Raw genomic sequence first — 15,229 nt, forward strand, 5'->3', positions numbered from 1 at the left:
CTGCCCCCCTCGAGTCCTGGCTTCCAGTAGATACTACCTGCTCGCCAATGTCTTGCTTTTTGCCATCTTGCTGTGTCTTTCTCCTTGCTCGCAATTTGTGATTTTGTTGTTCTTGTTCTTGTGCTTTTTTGTCCATCTTGCCATTTGCATTGTGCATTACTTCTTCTCAGCTGCGATCGGAGCGTCTTCTCACCGTAAGTTCTCTGGTGTCTACCGTCCCAGCAGAGTTTTATATTTGCATCGGTTTTTCTTTGCAACATCGCTGACGGCTGTTGTTATACTTCGGCTAGTTTCTGGCCAAAGGCGATAGTAATGGCTCCCAACATGCAGCCCCCCGAGATCTTCGATGATGCCACCCGTAGTCCTACCAAACTCGGGTTCCGAGCGATTCTCTCCAAAGCTCATAGACGAAACCAATCTGCGGACGATGCCATCCCTCCAAAGATTTCCCCCAGGTCCCAACCTGCAGAAAGCGCGTCTTGGTCCCCAGCCGACCAGGCCTACCCTGCTCTAAACCAACTTCCGCTGGGCGAAAGAGCCCACAACCGTGATGCGGCAGATGGCTCTTCATTCCAACCAAAGCCGCCCGGAAAGACGGAGAAAGGGGGCTTGCACAAGAAGACGAAGAGTGCCGTGTCCCTGAAATCGTTGAGAAACTACATGGAACGCAAGGAGAATAAAGCCGGCGAAGCGCCGGAGGACGAGCCTTTGGGTTGGAAGCCTAAGAAGGCAAAGTCGGCAAACAGCCTCAGTGCCATCCTGAAACGATCACAGCGGGGAAGGAAGGCCGAAGGATCGAAAGATGTACGGGACAAAGAGAATCGAAGCCCGTCTGATCTGGTGGACAGCATGCCATCACCTGTCTGGAGCCCGTATGCGCCCGACTCCTTCCACAACCAGAATGCAGTGCCACAGTCTCCAAATAAGCGCCGAACATTGCAAGAAGAAGTCTCGCTGTACACGCCCAAAGGCTACGGCCCAGCGCAACAGCGAAATTTCTACGATTACCATCAGCCTTCTCTCGCTAATCGCTCTGCTGCCAAGCCCCGTCCCAAATCCGATAATCTTTCAGGAAATCGAAAGGTAAAGGAGCTCCTGGGAAGTATCCAAACAGTGCCGTCTGACAAACCAATTTTGGTCGATCAGTCTGAGACTGAGTCTCATCGAGGACAAGGAAGGCCTCGTATTTCAAGGTCCGAATCGCACCCAGAGCCTGAGATGAAGCCAGATGCGAGCCCGAAGAAACCATCACGCGTGCAGGCGGCAATCTCTGCCTTCAACGCGAAGGAGAAAGAAGCAGAGGTACAACGACGCCTAAACTCGAAGGATCTGGAAAGCGAATTCGAAAAGCTCCTTGTGAGTTTGCCTAACTAAGAATAACTACTTTCTTCTGAGACGCACATGCTGACAGGTGCCATAGGATGCGCGGAACATTCCCCACAATATGAGAGACAAAATGAGGGCCTTGGACACTAACATCAAGGCTGACTTTATCCAAAAGGATAGAGCAGAGAACAATACCCCACAGAGCACTGGTCCTTCCTCGGCCAATGATAGCACTGGTCGTCGAGGTCGCAAAAGCGAGTCGAAGGATGAGCGACAGAATCATGACGGAAAAGGGTCTCAATCGCGGTCCAGAAGTCGCGGCTTTACCTTTTCTAAAGGTGGCTCCTCACCTGGAAAGAAGCATCGGCCGGAAAGCGGAAGCTTCTATCGTCGTCCAAAGTCTGCTGATTTGTCCCAGCCCGCGAGTCTCTCAAAAATCCTGACACCAGCGACGTCCACCGTCTCTCTCTCCGCTACAGCCAGTCGCGACACGGCTGCCGACCCATCGGACTTTGTCCACTATCTACGAGAGATACAGAAGCCCGAGATGATCGAGATTGGTAAGATACACAAGCTTCGTATCCTATTGCGCAATGAGACCATCAACTGGGTTGATACGTTCATTGCCGATGGCGGTATGGACGAAATTGTCCAGTTGCTTTACAGGATAATGAAAGTTGAATGGCGGTACGTTTTTGTGGCCCAGCCTGTTGGTTTTCCGCGCAAATGCTGATTTCTTCGTCAGGGAGGAGCATGAGGACACTTTGCTTCATGAAATCCTCTTGTGCCTGAAGGCACTTTGCACAACTTCTGTCGCATTGAAGCACCTGACCAGAATTGAAGCCGAGCTCTTCCCAGCGCTGTTGAAGATGCTATTCGATGAGGAAAAGAAAGGCCCGAGCGAATACACCACTCGCAGCATCATCATGAACCTCCTGTTTACTCAGCTTTCTACTGCCTCCTCCGACGAGATGGCCACAGCATGTGCCTCACGGATCCTTTCCTACTTGCAGGATCCAACCCCCCCGGAAGATAACCAACCTCTCTCGTTTATTGCTAATATCTACCAATCTCGCCCTTATCGAGTGTGGTGTAAGGAAGTCAGCAATGTCACCAAAGAGGTATTTTGGATTTTTCTTCATCATCTCAATGTTATACCCATCGTCAAGTCCGACAAATGTCCTCCAGAACTGGCGCAACAGACGTTCCGAGAACGTCATTTTCCGGCACCCAGGCCGCCTGTTCCCGCTGCGCCGTATGTAGGTGGGGTTGAATGGGATGCCACCAACTATCTCGCAGCGCATCTCGACCTCATGAACGGGCTCATTGCATGTATGCCGTCTACCGAAGAACGTAACAAGTTGCGTTCAGAACTCCGCGCTTCCGGGTTCGAGAAGGTAATGGGCGGCAGTCTGAGAACATGCAAGGAGAAATTTTACTCTTCCGTCCACGATTGTCTCCGGACATGGACTGCAGCTGCTGTGGAGGATGGATGGCCATACACCTTCGTTCGGGAGGGTCCGCCTCGACCGGAACCCGGATCTCCTGTCAAGTCCCCAATCAAAGCCGGACCTGGTAGCCCGAAGAAGGGAATTCTTGACGAAAAGCCTCCAAGGTTGGAGCTTGCACTAGAACTACCTTCCAACAATCGAGTCTCCCAGAAGGGGGATGACCTGGGCAATTGGCTGTGACAAGCTCGTTGGGTGTTACAGCATGCCAATTCATATTTGTGACGAATCTGCTTTCATGAGTTTTGATGTCTTCATTCAGTAACTCATCGACTTCCTCTGTGAAGTCAATCCATCATGCGATCATGACCCGGCGTTCTAGGCCCTGTTTTTCTGTTGCTTTTGATCTTTGCTGCCTTTTTTTGCCCCCCCCTCCATGAGCACACCTCACACTCGTTCTCCTTCATGTGGTCTTGCTGTTTTTGTGTTATTGGAGTAATTGGATACTGAAAGGCGTTGGCATTTCTCTGGTGTTTTGGGCGCATCTGTCAGCAGAACTACGGGCCATGGCGACACGACTTAATGAAGCGACAGGGCCAACATGACGAGATTTCATTTTTTTCCCTTTCAAGAACACTTCAGACAACAGTCAACTCTTGTGAATTTGTTTTTCTTGAACATCCATCTCGTGGTTTAAATTGACAATGACCGAGTCAGCGAACAGTATAGCGGAGTTTTAAAGCTTGCCGGTAGTCATTGCAGATAGCGCATTGATTCATGCATATAGTACAGTTATTATATACAGTAGCTCAAGACTGGTCATCGACTTTGGACAAGCGAGAATGCCGATAGACCTTCTATTGGTGGTGTCTAGTCCTGAGCAGTATTGTCAGCTCTCCTGACAGGGCGGGGCGGCGGCGGAGTTGAGAATGTATCTTTGACGCCGGAAAAGAACGCCCGTCGAATCTGTTTTGTGTAGATCAAGCAGGTTAGCGACCAACCTCACAGCAGTATATCAGTACGAGGGAGAGCACCCACCTCATCGAACGGACTTCCCCTCTCATCCCACTCCATGAAGAGCAAAGCATATACCAAAACAACTGCAAGAGACAAGCCACATTAGCGTTATCCTTTCCAACCCACAGATCAAGAAACCCGGACCAAGACAGGAAACTTACATCCGATTACTCCCCACTGAATCAACTTGGTCGCCTTGGTCCATTTAGGCCGAGCGAACTTGAGCGCCGCGCGCCGTCGGTACTTGCGCTCGAGCCGAAACTGGTGTTTCGGGGAGAGCTTGGACATATCCGGGGGCCATTGGCGCTTCGGCTTGTAGGGGCTGTAGTAGGCGGCCGGTTCGCCGTCGAGGGGTGGTTCGGGGGGGATTGCGTGGTCGGAGTCGGGTGGTTTCGAGGAGAGGCGGAATGGGGATGACGAGACGGGGGTTGAGTGGGAGAACGGTCGGGATAGAGCTGGTTGTGAGGGATTTTTCGAGTTCTGCTAGGATAGGCGGTTAGAGAGCGGAATGACGAGGTGATGGATAGGAAAGATCGTACGCTGCATGTTAATCGGGATGCCCATAATGCGGAGGATTGGATGTGGATCGATCGTGATGGGGAGGCAGCTGCGGCTGTGGCCAGGCCGCGCAGTATCTGGGAGCGCATGGTGCAGTTGATAGGGAAATGAAATGGATCAATCGAGGTGATGCGATGGAGATTTGGTGAGCTATTGCGACCTCGCGGAGGCGGACATGACTTTTTGGATCTTGGATGCGGAGAGAAAAAGATGGTCGGGGATTCCGCCGCCGAGACTCTCCGCTCGGAGGTGATACTTGAGCTACGGAGTGCATAGTACGGAGAGGACAATTCTGCTGATCATTATTATTTATGATTCTTTCAATAAATCCATGAAAAAGAGATTAGATAATAACAAACTGATGGTATTCACAAGGTCAAGCACCACCAGTATCGAAATAGCTGAGAAACTCGAACCAAATGACGACAGAAGCTTACGATACGCTCAGTTTCTTTCATTATTGCATTTGCCTAGGCTCAAAAGACACAAGAGTAGATCATCTGCAGTCTTCTGCCACCATCATCTGCTGATTGATGATTCTTCACATGAAAATCAACAGACTCATTCCTCGCCGGAGATCCCGTGACTCTGGTTTCTCAGCCGGAACAACATTGATGCGGCTGGACCTCGGTACTTTCACGGGTTTGGATGTACGATCACTGCAAAGGGTAACAAGACCGAGAGTATCTTTCTCCACGCTGGGTTTTCTGGGGTTATAAAGGGCACTCCCCAGTGTGACATCTCTTTCGTATCCCATACTTTTTGAAGAGTTCTACTTTTGTTGTCCTTTGGTCCTTTTTCATATACCCTTGGTTTCTATTGACGTCATCATGTCTTCTCGTAAGTCGGATACTCTTTTCACTCCAGTCAACTTAGAGGTTCTCTACCAGTCATACTGACTATGTTGGGCATTCACAGCTCAACAGCGTCTTTCCCAGGTCTCCTCCCACTTCACCTCGGGAGGCAAGAAGGGTGTCGCCGCCATCACCGAGAAGCATCCCGATGATATCGTTGTCACATGTTCCCTGCGTACTGCCCTGACCAAGGGCGGAAAGGGTGGCTTCAAGGATACCGCTGCCGCTGATCTGTTGGCCGGTGTCTTCAAGGGCGTCATCGACCGCAGCGGCATCGACCCCAAGGTGGTGGAAGATGTCGCTGTTGGCTCCGTCCTTGCCCCTGGTGGCGGTGCTACCGAGTTCCGTGCTGCTGCCCTTGTTGCCGGGTTCCCCGAGTCGACTGCTGTCAAGAGCTTGAACAGACAGTGCTCCAGTGGTCTTCAGGCCATTGTGGACATTGCCAACGCTATCAAGTCCGGTATGATTGAGGTTGGTATTGGTGCAGGTGTGGAGAGCATGTCCTCTCAGTATGGGTAAGTCGAACCATTCTTTTGCAATGCCGCAAGAAGCCCAAACGCTGACAAACTTTCGTCACGCAGTCCTGGCGCCGTTACCGAGTTTTCTGAGCTCCTCGAGAGCCACCCCGAGTCCGCCAACTGCAAGGTCCCCATGGGTGTCTTGTCGGAGCAGATGGCTAAGGACCGTAACATTAGTCGTACCGTCCAAGATGCTTTCGCTGCCTCTTCGTACCAAAAGGCCGTCAAGGCTCAGAAGGCCGGTCTCTTCAACGAGGAGATTATTCCTCTCCAGGTCAAGTGGACTGATCCCAAGACCGGTGAGGAGAAGACCATTACCGTCAAGGCCGACGATGGCATCCGTGACGGCATCACTCCCGAGTCCCTCGGCAAGATCCGTCCTGCTTTCGCCAAGGATGGTTCCATCCACGCTGGTAACGCCTCTCAGATCTCTGACGGTGCTGCTGCCGTGCTGCTGATGAAGCGTTCCACCGCCGAGCGCCTCGGCCAGAAGATCATCGGCAAGTATGTTGCCGCCAGCGTTGTCGGTGTCAAGCCCCTGCTCATGGGTATCGGCCCCTGGAAGGCCATCCCCGTCGCCCTTGAAAAGGCCGGCATCACCAAGGACGAGGTCGACATCTACGAGATCAACGAGGCCTTCGCCTCTCAGTGTGTGTGGTGTGTCAACGAGCTTGGCCTGCCCCAGGAGAAGATCAACCCCAAGGGAGGTGCTATCGCCTTTGGCCACCCCCTTGGCTGCACCGGTGCTAGACAGATCAGCACCCTTCTGACAGAGCTGAAGCGCACCAACAAGAAGGTTGGTGTCACCAGCATGTGTGTGGGTACGGGTATGGGTATGGCCGCAGTCTGGGTCGCCGAATAAACAAAAGAAGGAATGAGCTGGTTTCATTGCTTTTCTTCTCTGCATTTTCTTTGTACAGCGATGACATATATATTATGTTCCCACCTTCTTGATTGTATTGAATACTTGTTCGAATACCAATGACATGATGGTTCACCAGTTATATTGATCACTCATGGTATAGACAACGCCTGTAGATACCTCGTCCAAATACCTCCCTTAAAATCTCTCAAATTTTGGTACGGAACTGCTTGAACGCATCAAAGACATTCATTCCCTGAGCCACAGCGTCCTTGACCTTGTCATCCATGGCTACTAATTTAGGCATAAGTTCCAGCACTTGATCCAGAAGCTCCTGGGGGATAGCAGCCACGCCTTCCAAAGGATCACAAAAAATAATATCGCCCTGCAAACAACGGTCAGCATCACCATCGACATCCACCACCTTCACTTCCCCCAGAAAATCATACCGGGGAAACAGTCACGCCCCCCACATCAACCGGCACATTCCTGGCTCCCGGCTTCGCCTCCGCGCCCGTCCCAACCGTCGACGTACCCTTCGCCCAAACCTACATCAATCAGCACAGCCGCTCCGATACAGGATTGGACTCACACGGACCGGCAGCTTGCACTCATTGATCTCCGCTAGATCCCGCACGCGCCCGTTCACTAGGACCCCGCGCACACCGAGAGCCTTCATCCGCACGGCCATGATCCCGCCGAGAACGGCGCAATGCTGGTCCGCGGGCTGCTCGAGCACGGCTACAGTGCCTGGCTCGGCGAAGTCGACCCAGTGCGTGCCTGCTGGGAAGCCATGGGAGTCCTCGGGGCCTGCACTGGGTGGGATGCGGTCGTTCTTGGAGATGAATTTGAAGGTTGATGCTGGGGCGATGATTTTGGGGTGGGTTGCGTTGCGGCCTATGGAGGGGGAGAAGGGCGCTGGATCGAACTGTTAGTGGGGTTGTTTGCTTACCAAGGAGAGTAAGATGGGGTTTAATGCTTCTAGAGCGAGGTCTCCTTACTGAAGTTGGCCAGGTGCCCTGCTCGGGCAGCTGTTCCTTCCGGGGGTTTCTGTAGTTTGAGGAGAGCATCTGATACCTAGATTTTGATGCTGATTAGCGGAAGCTACCTTCGCAGTTTGTAGCTCATACATCGCACGCAGAGTATTTCTGCAATTCGTTCAGTTTCTGTTCGATCGAGCTGGACATGGTGCGTCTTGGAAACTGGATGGATGGGGCGGGGGATGTTTTGAAGATCAGTCGTGGTCGACCAGCAGGACGAAAGGGGAGAATTTCAAAGATAACACGGTTCCGCGACACGAAGTTCATATGGAAGTCGGCCTGATACCTTTTCCAAACGGTGAGGGAGATCGGGCTGCGACGAAGATGGAGATTCCGAGACTGGGGGGCAGTGTGATGCGATGCGACGTCCGTTTGTCCGTTGCTCGGAACAGTCTTCTTGCTGAGAACGTCCCTTATTTGAGCTGCATTAGTGTATACAATATGGCTATCTGTGTATGTCCTTCTGATCCTTTTGGAATAAAAATTGAGCAGAAACTATGTCGACAATCCATCATCAAATGTCTCCCAATGCTGACACTGACAGCCGAGGATCTGATAAACCAACATTATCAGCACCAGCTTAAGAGGTGCTCGGAACCAAAGACGTCTAGAGATCAACATACTTTCGTTCAAACGATCCATGATCTCATCCAGGACTAGGGAAACATATTTTGTGCTACCCAAGGCAACCAAATCCATGGACATTTGATTCTCATTCCCATTCACATGGTCCGTCCCTGATACATTCATCATTCTGCCGTGGGGTTGAAACGCGGGGAAGTCAGAACCATCGTGGCACGATCATTGCGATTATTCTACAGGTATCGAATGTTTGCTTAAAAGTATCAAAACAGTACATAAATGATGCTACCCCTTATTTTGATACACTCGTGATCTTTCTCACTACTATTATCCAACATACTCTGTACCTGCTTCTCACCTCGTTTCGGCAATCCGAGGGACCGACGCTGGTGGCTTCACGCCCCACGGCTCCATCTGGATCCAATTATCTGACAAATCACGTAATAACTAACTACTGAATACGAAACCATCTTGGCCTCGAATAGATATGTAAATAGACGTAAAGAGGACGCTGTTCCCTGTTACATGATAGCTTTGTTCTTCCTCGAGGTCTTGTAGATCGTCACCCCCCGCATCATGGCATCTCCACCGTCTACATATACTCCTGATCAGATAGAAGCCTATCTGCAGCGCATCAAGTACGCCGATTCTGCCGGTACTACTGGAATCACCAGGCAGCAACATCTCCAGCAATGCATCGAGAATGACCCACTGGCTACATTGACCGACCTGCAGAGGCGGCATCTGAGCGCCATCCCATGGGGCAATTCCGCTCTGCATTACTCCCAACACCGCACGATCTCCATCCATCCAACGTGTGTGTTTGAAAAACTGGTCATCCGCAAACTAGACGGGTACTGCATGGAGAATACCAACCTGCTTTATGTCGTCCTACGGTCATTGGGGTACCAGGTCTATCCCACGGGGGGCCGAGTGAGTTACGCAGCAGCGACTGGGAGCAATGCGGCGGTGGGATACATGTCGCTGTATGCTCCTTGATCTCCTAAAGTCTATAGAGTTGTCTTCACTGATGCAGGGCGCAGTGGACACATGATCCTCATCGTGACCATTAATGGCCAGAAGTACATGGTAAGGTGTTTGCTGCGGGTATTTTTTTTTTTTTTTATCGCGGGCAGCTACTGATTTGAGCTCGTTAAAAAGGTTGACGTTGGGTTCGGCAGCAATGGCCCTACCAGTCCGCTGCCAATGAAGGAAAACGAGGTTGCAGTCTGTATTGCACCCGGCGAGATGCGCCTGATCAAGGACAGTATCCCGGATTTCGTCGACAAGAGCCAGAAAGTCTGGATCTACCAGATCAGGCATGACCCGGAAAGCGAATGGATACCCATATACTCCTTCTCGGACGTTGAATTCCTGGCACAGGACTTTGCAGTTATGAACTTTGCGACAAGCCATAAGCCGACCAGCTGGTTTACCCAGGCATTTGTCTGTACCAAGGTGATTCTGGGCGAGCATGGACTCGAACCCCGAGGTTTATATGTGTTGTCAGGAAAAGAAATCAAGAGAAGGCTGGGTGGGGAGACAGAAGTTGTGGCCACACTAGAAAACGAAGATGATCGGAGACAAGCGCTGGCGAAGTATTTCGATATGCACTTCCAGGATTATGAAGTTCAAGGAATACAGGGGTTGAGTTCCGAGATCAAATAGAATTTTTTTGACAATTGAAAACTAGCTTTGCAGCGTTTCGCTTGCCCGGTGATATTGTACAAACGACGTTGCTCTAGGACCGTGGCGTGGATATTGATTTAGGAAATGCAGGCGAACACAAGCTAAAAAAGTGTAAAGACATGACGCGGAGACACGTTGCCGTGACTTAGAAAATCCGTTTCTCAAGCTGCAGAGACGTGAGCACCTCGCTTTCTCCCCAAAAAATCTCATCGAGTCGACGATATGACTTACCTTCCACGGGTTGCTGACATCGAATCCCTTTGGCGCTACGGCATTGCCTGACTGGCCCCGCAAAGTTCCTGTGATTCTCAAGTCTCTTTCCATCACTATGGCAGATATATATCGTTAGTTTGCGAGATCTCGGCTGGGTAACTAGGAGGAAAAATCGCAAGCATTGCAATCAGCAGGTCACGCACTTTGCTAGATGGATGTCAGCCAACTTCGTTCACCCGATCGCAAGCCACAGGTAAAGAAGCACTTACTCTGTCCCACAGATCCCTGTTCCACCGCGCCTTTTTCCCTTCGTTTCCAAAATACTTAGCAGCAGTGAGGCCGGCACCGGTCACGCCGAACATCTGTCACAATCCATCAGTAATTCGAGCTGGCATGCTGGGGGATTGCGGGATAACACACAGCGATGATGATCCCGTAGGGGATAAGGGCTTCGAAAGGGACACCCATTTTGTGAAACTCAAATCCTCAATTCGTTGCAAGATAATAAAATGTCTTGAGAAGATTGGGTCAGGTGTCAATGGACCGTTTCAATTTCCAAAAAAGCAGGCCAGAATGTCTCCCGTCGTCGTTTCTTGTGCCCGCTGGATTCCGCCGACGTCGAGGTCTGGAGGACTGCCCAAAGCGGTTTAGCCCGACCGGGGTCAATCTGGATGAGTCAGCAACTCCGTGAACCTCACTGCAAGAGAAGGGGCGTGAAGCGGCGGCAGATGGCTTTGGAAGCTGGATAACTCCACGGACGGCGTTTGTGCTGCGAATCTACGCGTTGGCCATTGCTCTACTCTCGCATATTTACTAGCGCCTCTGTTATCACGGCTCCAGTTCCTCAATACACGCGTTGTTTGCTTGTTGTCTTGGCCATTTCCCTCCAGCGCCTCCAACTTGGCACCCTCTGCGCTTGTCTTGCTCGCGCATTCGTCTCTGACACTTGATCACAACGTCTGCTACGGCTTGATCGATTGGCTCTTTGAATTGTTGGACTACTGCGTCTAAATCAGCACTCCGTTTAGTCCCCGATGTCCCGTTCATGCGCGGCCAGATGATTGTTCGCCCTAGCGGGAAGCTTCTATAGCCTCAACTCCTCATTCAAACATCGCGAAACCTTAATATATCCCTGAAGCACAATCGCTCAAACTGGCGACCACGGCGACCTACACCATGCCGGCAACCGTGCTGCCGGCCATCGACGATCCAGAGACCAGACCGCCAGCAGACATGGTGGACAGTGATCAGGACGCGGAAGGGGAAGAGGAGACCGACCTCTATGAGATGGACCAGCAGCTACAGAATTCAGTTCATCGGGCATACTGTGGGGAGACCGCTGAGGGGGATCAGGATGCCGATTATGACGAAGACGAAGATGCAGAAGGGGAGCCGGATACGGAGCTGAACATCAACGGGGATAACGATGATTTAGAACCGGTTGGTGCTGTCAAGGTGCCTGACGCAGCTGGCTCATTTGACAACGATGATGCGGCTTCTGCGGCTGCCGATGCAGAAGGTGATCCGGCATTTGAGAATCAAAGCGACAGCGATGCATCGGCTTCCACTTCAAGCAGTTCAGAATCGGATGCCGACGAGGAGTGGGAGGCTGAGAGTAATAGCCGGGAGGATGCGGTGGGGGATAATACTGTCCGCGGCAATTGCATGTGAGTTCACTTTCTTCCCACGTCCATTCTCTCTCGTGATTCGGTCTGATGCTGAGACGGGAAATGTAGCTTTTGCGGTCAAGACGAAGATCATGATCCTAGCGAGGAGTTCGAAGAGTATTTGACCTGCGCTGTCTGTGGTGACCATTGTACGTTGCAACTTCCGAGTCCATTTTTGAATCTATGGAAGCGTTTGATGATATCCTCGTATTCATGCGGGAATCGTCGCTGATATACCTCTCTACAGCTCATCGACAATGTGCGCGCGAACAAAATGCGCTCAGTGAGACACAAGGTATGTTCAAAGATATTCGCCTTCTCTACCTGGTTCCATCGCGCCTAGCCCTGAGACTGACAATGTACAGACGCCAGTTCATGGAGATGCCCTACTTGCGTTCGGGAGAAATTGCAGCCTAGTACTGAGCAGAATGGTACGATCCGGCGACAACCTCGTCAAAAGAAGATGCGTAGAGAGCTTTTGCCGGCACACACTGGAGAGAAAGGTTCTGGTTTCCACTCGATTTTCAACGCCGTGGACGTCAGCGGTGACCTCTTGGCCAGCTCGAGATCATTGCGGAAAAGGAAAGCCTCGTCGACCGACGTGGGAGAGCACACACCCGGTCTTCGAAAGTGGCGACGGCAATCATCACTGCGATCCGCTCGGGCTGAGTCCCGCGACCAGGCGTTTGGGAATGCAGACGGTCTGTCCCCAGTGCGTACCCGTTCCCGGCGCACGCGTGCCGAGGAAAAAGATACCTGCCGCGTGGTTTTGAGGCAATTTGGGAGACTTGTTCTCGCTTTTCGACTCAACGAAAACAAATTGTCCAAGATCCTCGACTCTCGGAGCCGGTCACAGCTCAGAGGCAGAAGAACGCCTAAGCCGCCGCCAGTGGTACAAGAACCTCTATCCCATTTTGCTCCCATTACACCTGCGCCCTACATCTCCCCCTTCTACTCATTCAACGACCGCGAGACAGACGAATCAAAGTCAAAGCCATACGGCGGTATTCTGTCGGAAACGGATGCGGACACCTCAAGGACCCTGCCAACACACACAGATCGCGAAAGGTTCGAGATCGCGCGACAAAAGGCTGAAGAGGAATGGCAAAGGAAGCTTTTGGAAGCAGAAAACAGCGGAGAAGCCGTGCAACACGCTTCCCAGAAGGTTTCGGGTCCTCCGTCCAGGATTAAATACATTAACTTTGGAGGGTACGAGATTGAGACCTGGTATGCAGCTCCTTATCCCGAAGAATATAGTCGCAACCGGGTGCTCTACATCTGCGAGTTTTGTTTGAAATACATGAATTCAGACTATGTCGCCTGGCGGCACAAGCTGAAATGCCCGGCAAAACATCCCCCGGGAGACGAAATCTACCGTGATGGCTCCATCTCGATATTCGAGGTCGACGGGCGAAAGAACCCAGTCTACTGCCAAAATCTCTGCTTGCTCGCCAAATTGTTTTTGGGGTCCAAAACTCTCTACTACGACGTGGAGCCGTTCCTGTTTTATGTCATGACTGAATTCGACGATCTGGGATGCCACTTTGTCGGCTATTTCAGCAAGGAGAAACGGCCCAGTTCGGCAAACAATGTTTCGTGCATCCTCACCCTGCCCATTCATCAAAGAAAGGGCTACGGAAATCTGCTTATCGACTTCTCATACCTGCTCACTCGAATTGAAGGCAAGACTGGCTCACCAGAAAAACCTCTTTCCGACATGGGCCTAGTGTCCTATCGCAACTACTGGCGATTGATACTTTCGTATCAATTACGAAACCAAAAAACTCCAATCAGTATAGCGGAGCTTTCAGAGCGAACAGGCATGACGGCCGATGATGTGGTCTCTGGTTTGGAAGGGTTACGTGCTCTTGTCAGGGATCCAGTTACCAAAACCTACGCTTTGCGACTCGACTCCAAGTATTTTGAAGAGTGTATTCGGAACTGGGAGGAGAAAGGCTACATTCAGCTTAACCCTGATGCTTTGGTCTGGACACCATACATCATGGGTCGCAGCAATCAGTCACAATTCGACCGGGCTCCGTTGCACACCGTTGCACCTCGGGAAGACCCGGAAGAGGAGGAAGGCGAAGAAGTCAAGAAGGCTGCGAACATGAAAGAGCAGCGACTTGCAGGGCATCTCAATGTTCCAACCGCCAACTGGACGGGACACGCCGACTCCGAGGGTCCTTCGAGTGTAGCCGCTGGCCCCCCTTCAACACAAGCGCTCTCCAACACTAGCGGTTTCCATCACCAAACCACTGCTACAGCGAGTTCAAGTGCCCCTGCCACATCCGACCCTGCTGCGGGAATCCCTCCTTCTAGATTCGAAATTTATCCTCCTGTTCAAGCTCCTGTATTCAAACGGAAGCCGGGAAGACCCTTTGGCAGCAAGTCCGTGTATAAGGTGGCCGGGACCCCTACAAGTGCCCGGACTAGTGGTCGCGGTACTCCCCGCAGAGCCTCTATGTTGGCCTCAGCGACCCCTACCACGAATCCAGGTAGTGTTCGGCGGGGTCGAAGCGCCAAGCTGATGGACTCACCTGCTCCAGAGCCGTCCAGCGCGAATATCAATGGTCTTGTAAATGGCGAGCGGCATCTGCATGGTGGATTCGAAGAAGCGCAAGACACAGAACCCTATGATGCTGCGCCGTCCGAGCCGGAAGCAGGCACTCCTAATCACACTATCAATGGAACTGGTAATTCGGGCGCCGTTGTAGCCAAGGCAAATGCTGATGTCCCTCGTTCCGACGGCCCAATCACACCCAAGGGAAGGGGAGTCGAGAACAGAGGGAAACTATCGCGGTCAGCGAGCCGAAAATCGGTAGTGGAGAAGATCGAAGTGGCTATCCCAGATGACGACGCGCCTCAGGAGAACAACATTGCTGCTACGGACGTCGATGGAGACGCAGTCATGCAAACATGACGATGCGTGAGAGCCGCATAGCAAACGGGAAGGCAACACAAGCGGTAAGAGGACTCGGTCTCTGAAGGCGCTTGACGACGCATTTGCATTGGGCGTTATTGAGTTCATACAGGAGGGTTCATCACTTCATTTGCTTGTCTTTTTCTTTTCTTTTCATGTATCCTTCTCATCAAGCAAGGAGTAGGCTGAGCGTTTGGCGTTTCGGTCATCCCTTGATTCGATCCATTCACAGCGCTGTCTTGGCACGACATGGGCTTATTTCTTGCCCTATCTAATTACGCCATCGATGTCTCTTTCGTTGCCGCATGGCTGCTTCTCTTCTGGCTTCTGCATGTCATGATTCGAGGAGATGCTGTTCCAGAGGACGGATTCATAGGCCCGTTCTCTATGATGGCAGCTTTGGGTGGCTCTCTCCTCCCATTTGCATTTGTGTAAGCGTATACCAACGAAGCCAATCTTACATTGTGCTTTTCGAGTTTTCATGGGATATGGTCGTTCACTGCGCAAGGAGGGCATGCGCACACAGACAATG

General features: G+C 51.7%; 6 protein-coding genes across 6 annotated transcripts; 4 read left to right on the forward strand and 2 right to left on the reverse strand.

The window, feature by feature from the left end:
* Positions 1-312: 312 nt before the first annotated feature.
* On the forward strand, positions 313-3,017 carry CDV56_100178 (uncharacterized protein; the record flags this gene model as incomplete). The annotated part of the gene is made up of 3 exons (XM_026753797.1): positions 313-1,356; positions 1,421-2,013; positions 2,072-3,017. 3 exons carry the CDS (start codon positions 313-315, stop codon positions 3,015-3,017), a joined length of 2,583 nt encoding a protein of 860 aa, XP_026610022.1.
* A 627-nt stretch (positions 3,018-3,644) lies between these two features.
* On the reverse strand, positions 3,645-4,438 carry CDV56_100803 (uncharacterized protein; the record flags this gene model as incomplete). The annotated part of the gene is made up of 4 exons (XM_026754422.1): positions 3,645-3,740; positions 3,813-3,874; positions 3,953-4,274; positions 4,331-4,438. The coding sequence occupies 4 exons, from the start codon at positions 4,436-4,438 to the stop codon at positions 3,645-3,647; spliced, it is 588 nt and encodes a 195-aa protein (XP_026610023.1).
* Positions 4,439-5,179: 741 nt separating this feature from the next.
* CDV56_101030 (3-ketoacyl-coA thiolase peroxisomal A precursor) lies at positions 5,180-6,583 on the forward strand (the record flags this gene model as incomplete). Its single annotated transcript, XM_026754649.1, has 3 exons — positions 5,180-5,189; positions 5,268-5,718; positions 5,785-6,583. 3 exons carry the CDS (start codon positions 5,180-5,182, stop codon positions 6,581-6,583), a joined length of 1,260 nt encoding a protein of 419 aa, XP_026610024.1.
* Positions 6,584-6,791: 208 nt separating this feature from the next.
* Positions 6,792-7,890, reverse strand: CDV56_101275 (RraA family protein; the record flags this gene model as incomplete). Its single annotated transcript, XM_026754894.1, has 5 exons — positions 6,792-6,968; positions 7,033-7,131; positions 7,176-7,501; positions 7,585-7,660; positions 7,714-7,890. 5 exons carry the CDS (start codon positions 7,888-7,890, stop codon positions 6,792-6,794), a joined length of 855 nt encoding a protein of 284 aa, XP_026610025.1.
* An 891-nt stretch (positions 7,891-8,781) lies between these two features.
* CDV56_101567 (arylamine N-acetyltransferase family protein) lies at positions 8,782-9,873 on the forward strand (the record flags this gene model as incomplete). Its single annotated transcript, XM_026755186.1, has 3 exons — positions 8,782-9,191; positions 9,249-9,294; positions 9,367-9,873. 3 exons carry the CDS (start codon positions 8,782-8,784, stop codon positions 9,871-9,873), a joined length of 963 nt encoding a protein of 320 aa, XP_026610026.1.
* Positions 9,874-11,283: 1,410 nt separating this feature from the next.
* Positions 11,284-14,697, forward strand: CDV56_101924 (putative histone acetyltransferase; the record flags this gene model as incomplete). The annotated part of the gene is made up of 4 exons (XM_026755543.1): positions 11,284-11,774; positions 11,844-11,923; positions 12,022-12,069; positions 12,140-14,697. 4 exons carry the CDS (start codon positions 11,284-11,286, stop codon positions 14,695-14,697), a joined length of 3,177 nt encoding a protein of 1,058 aa, XP_026610027.1.
* Between the last annotated feature and the right edge of the window lie 532 nt (positions 14,698-15,229).

This window comes from Aspergillus thermomutatus (assembly GCF_002237265.1).
Source record: "Aspergillus thermomutatus strain HMR AF 39 chromosome Unknown NODE_371, whole genome shotgun sequence".
NCBI classification, from domain to species: Eukaryota; Fungi; Ascomycota; class Eurotiomycetes; order Eurotiales; family Aspergillaceae; genus Aspergillus; species Aspergillus thermomutatus.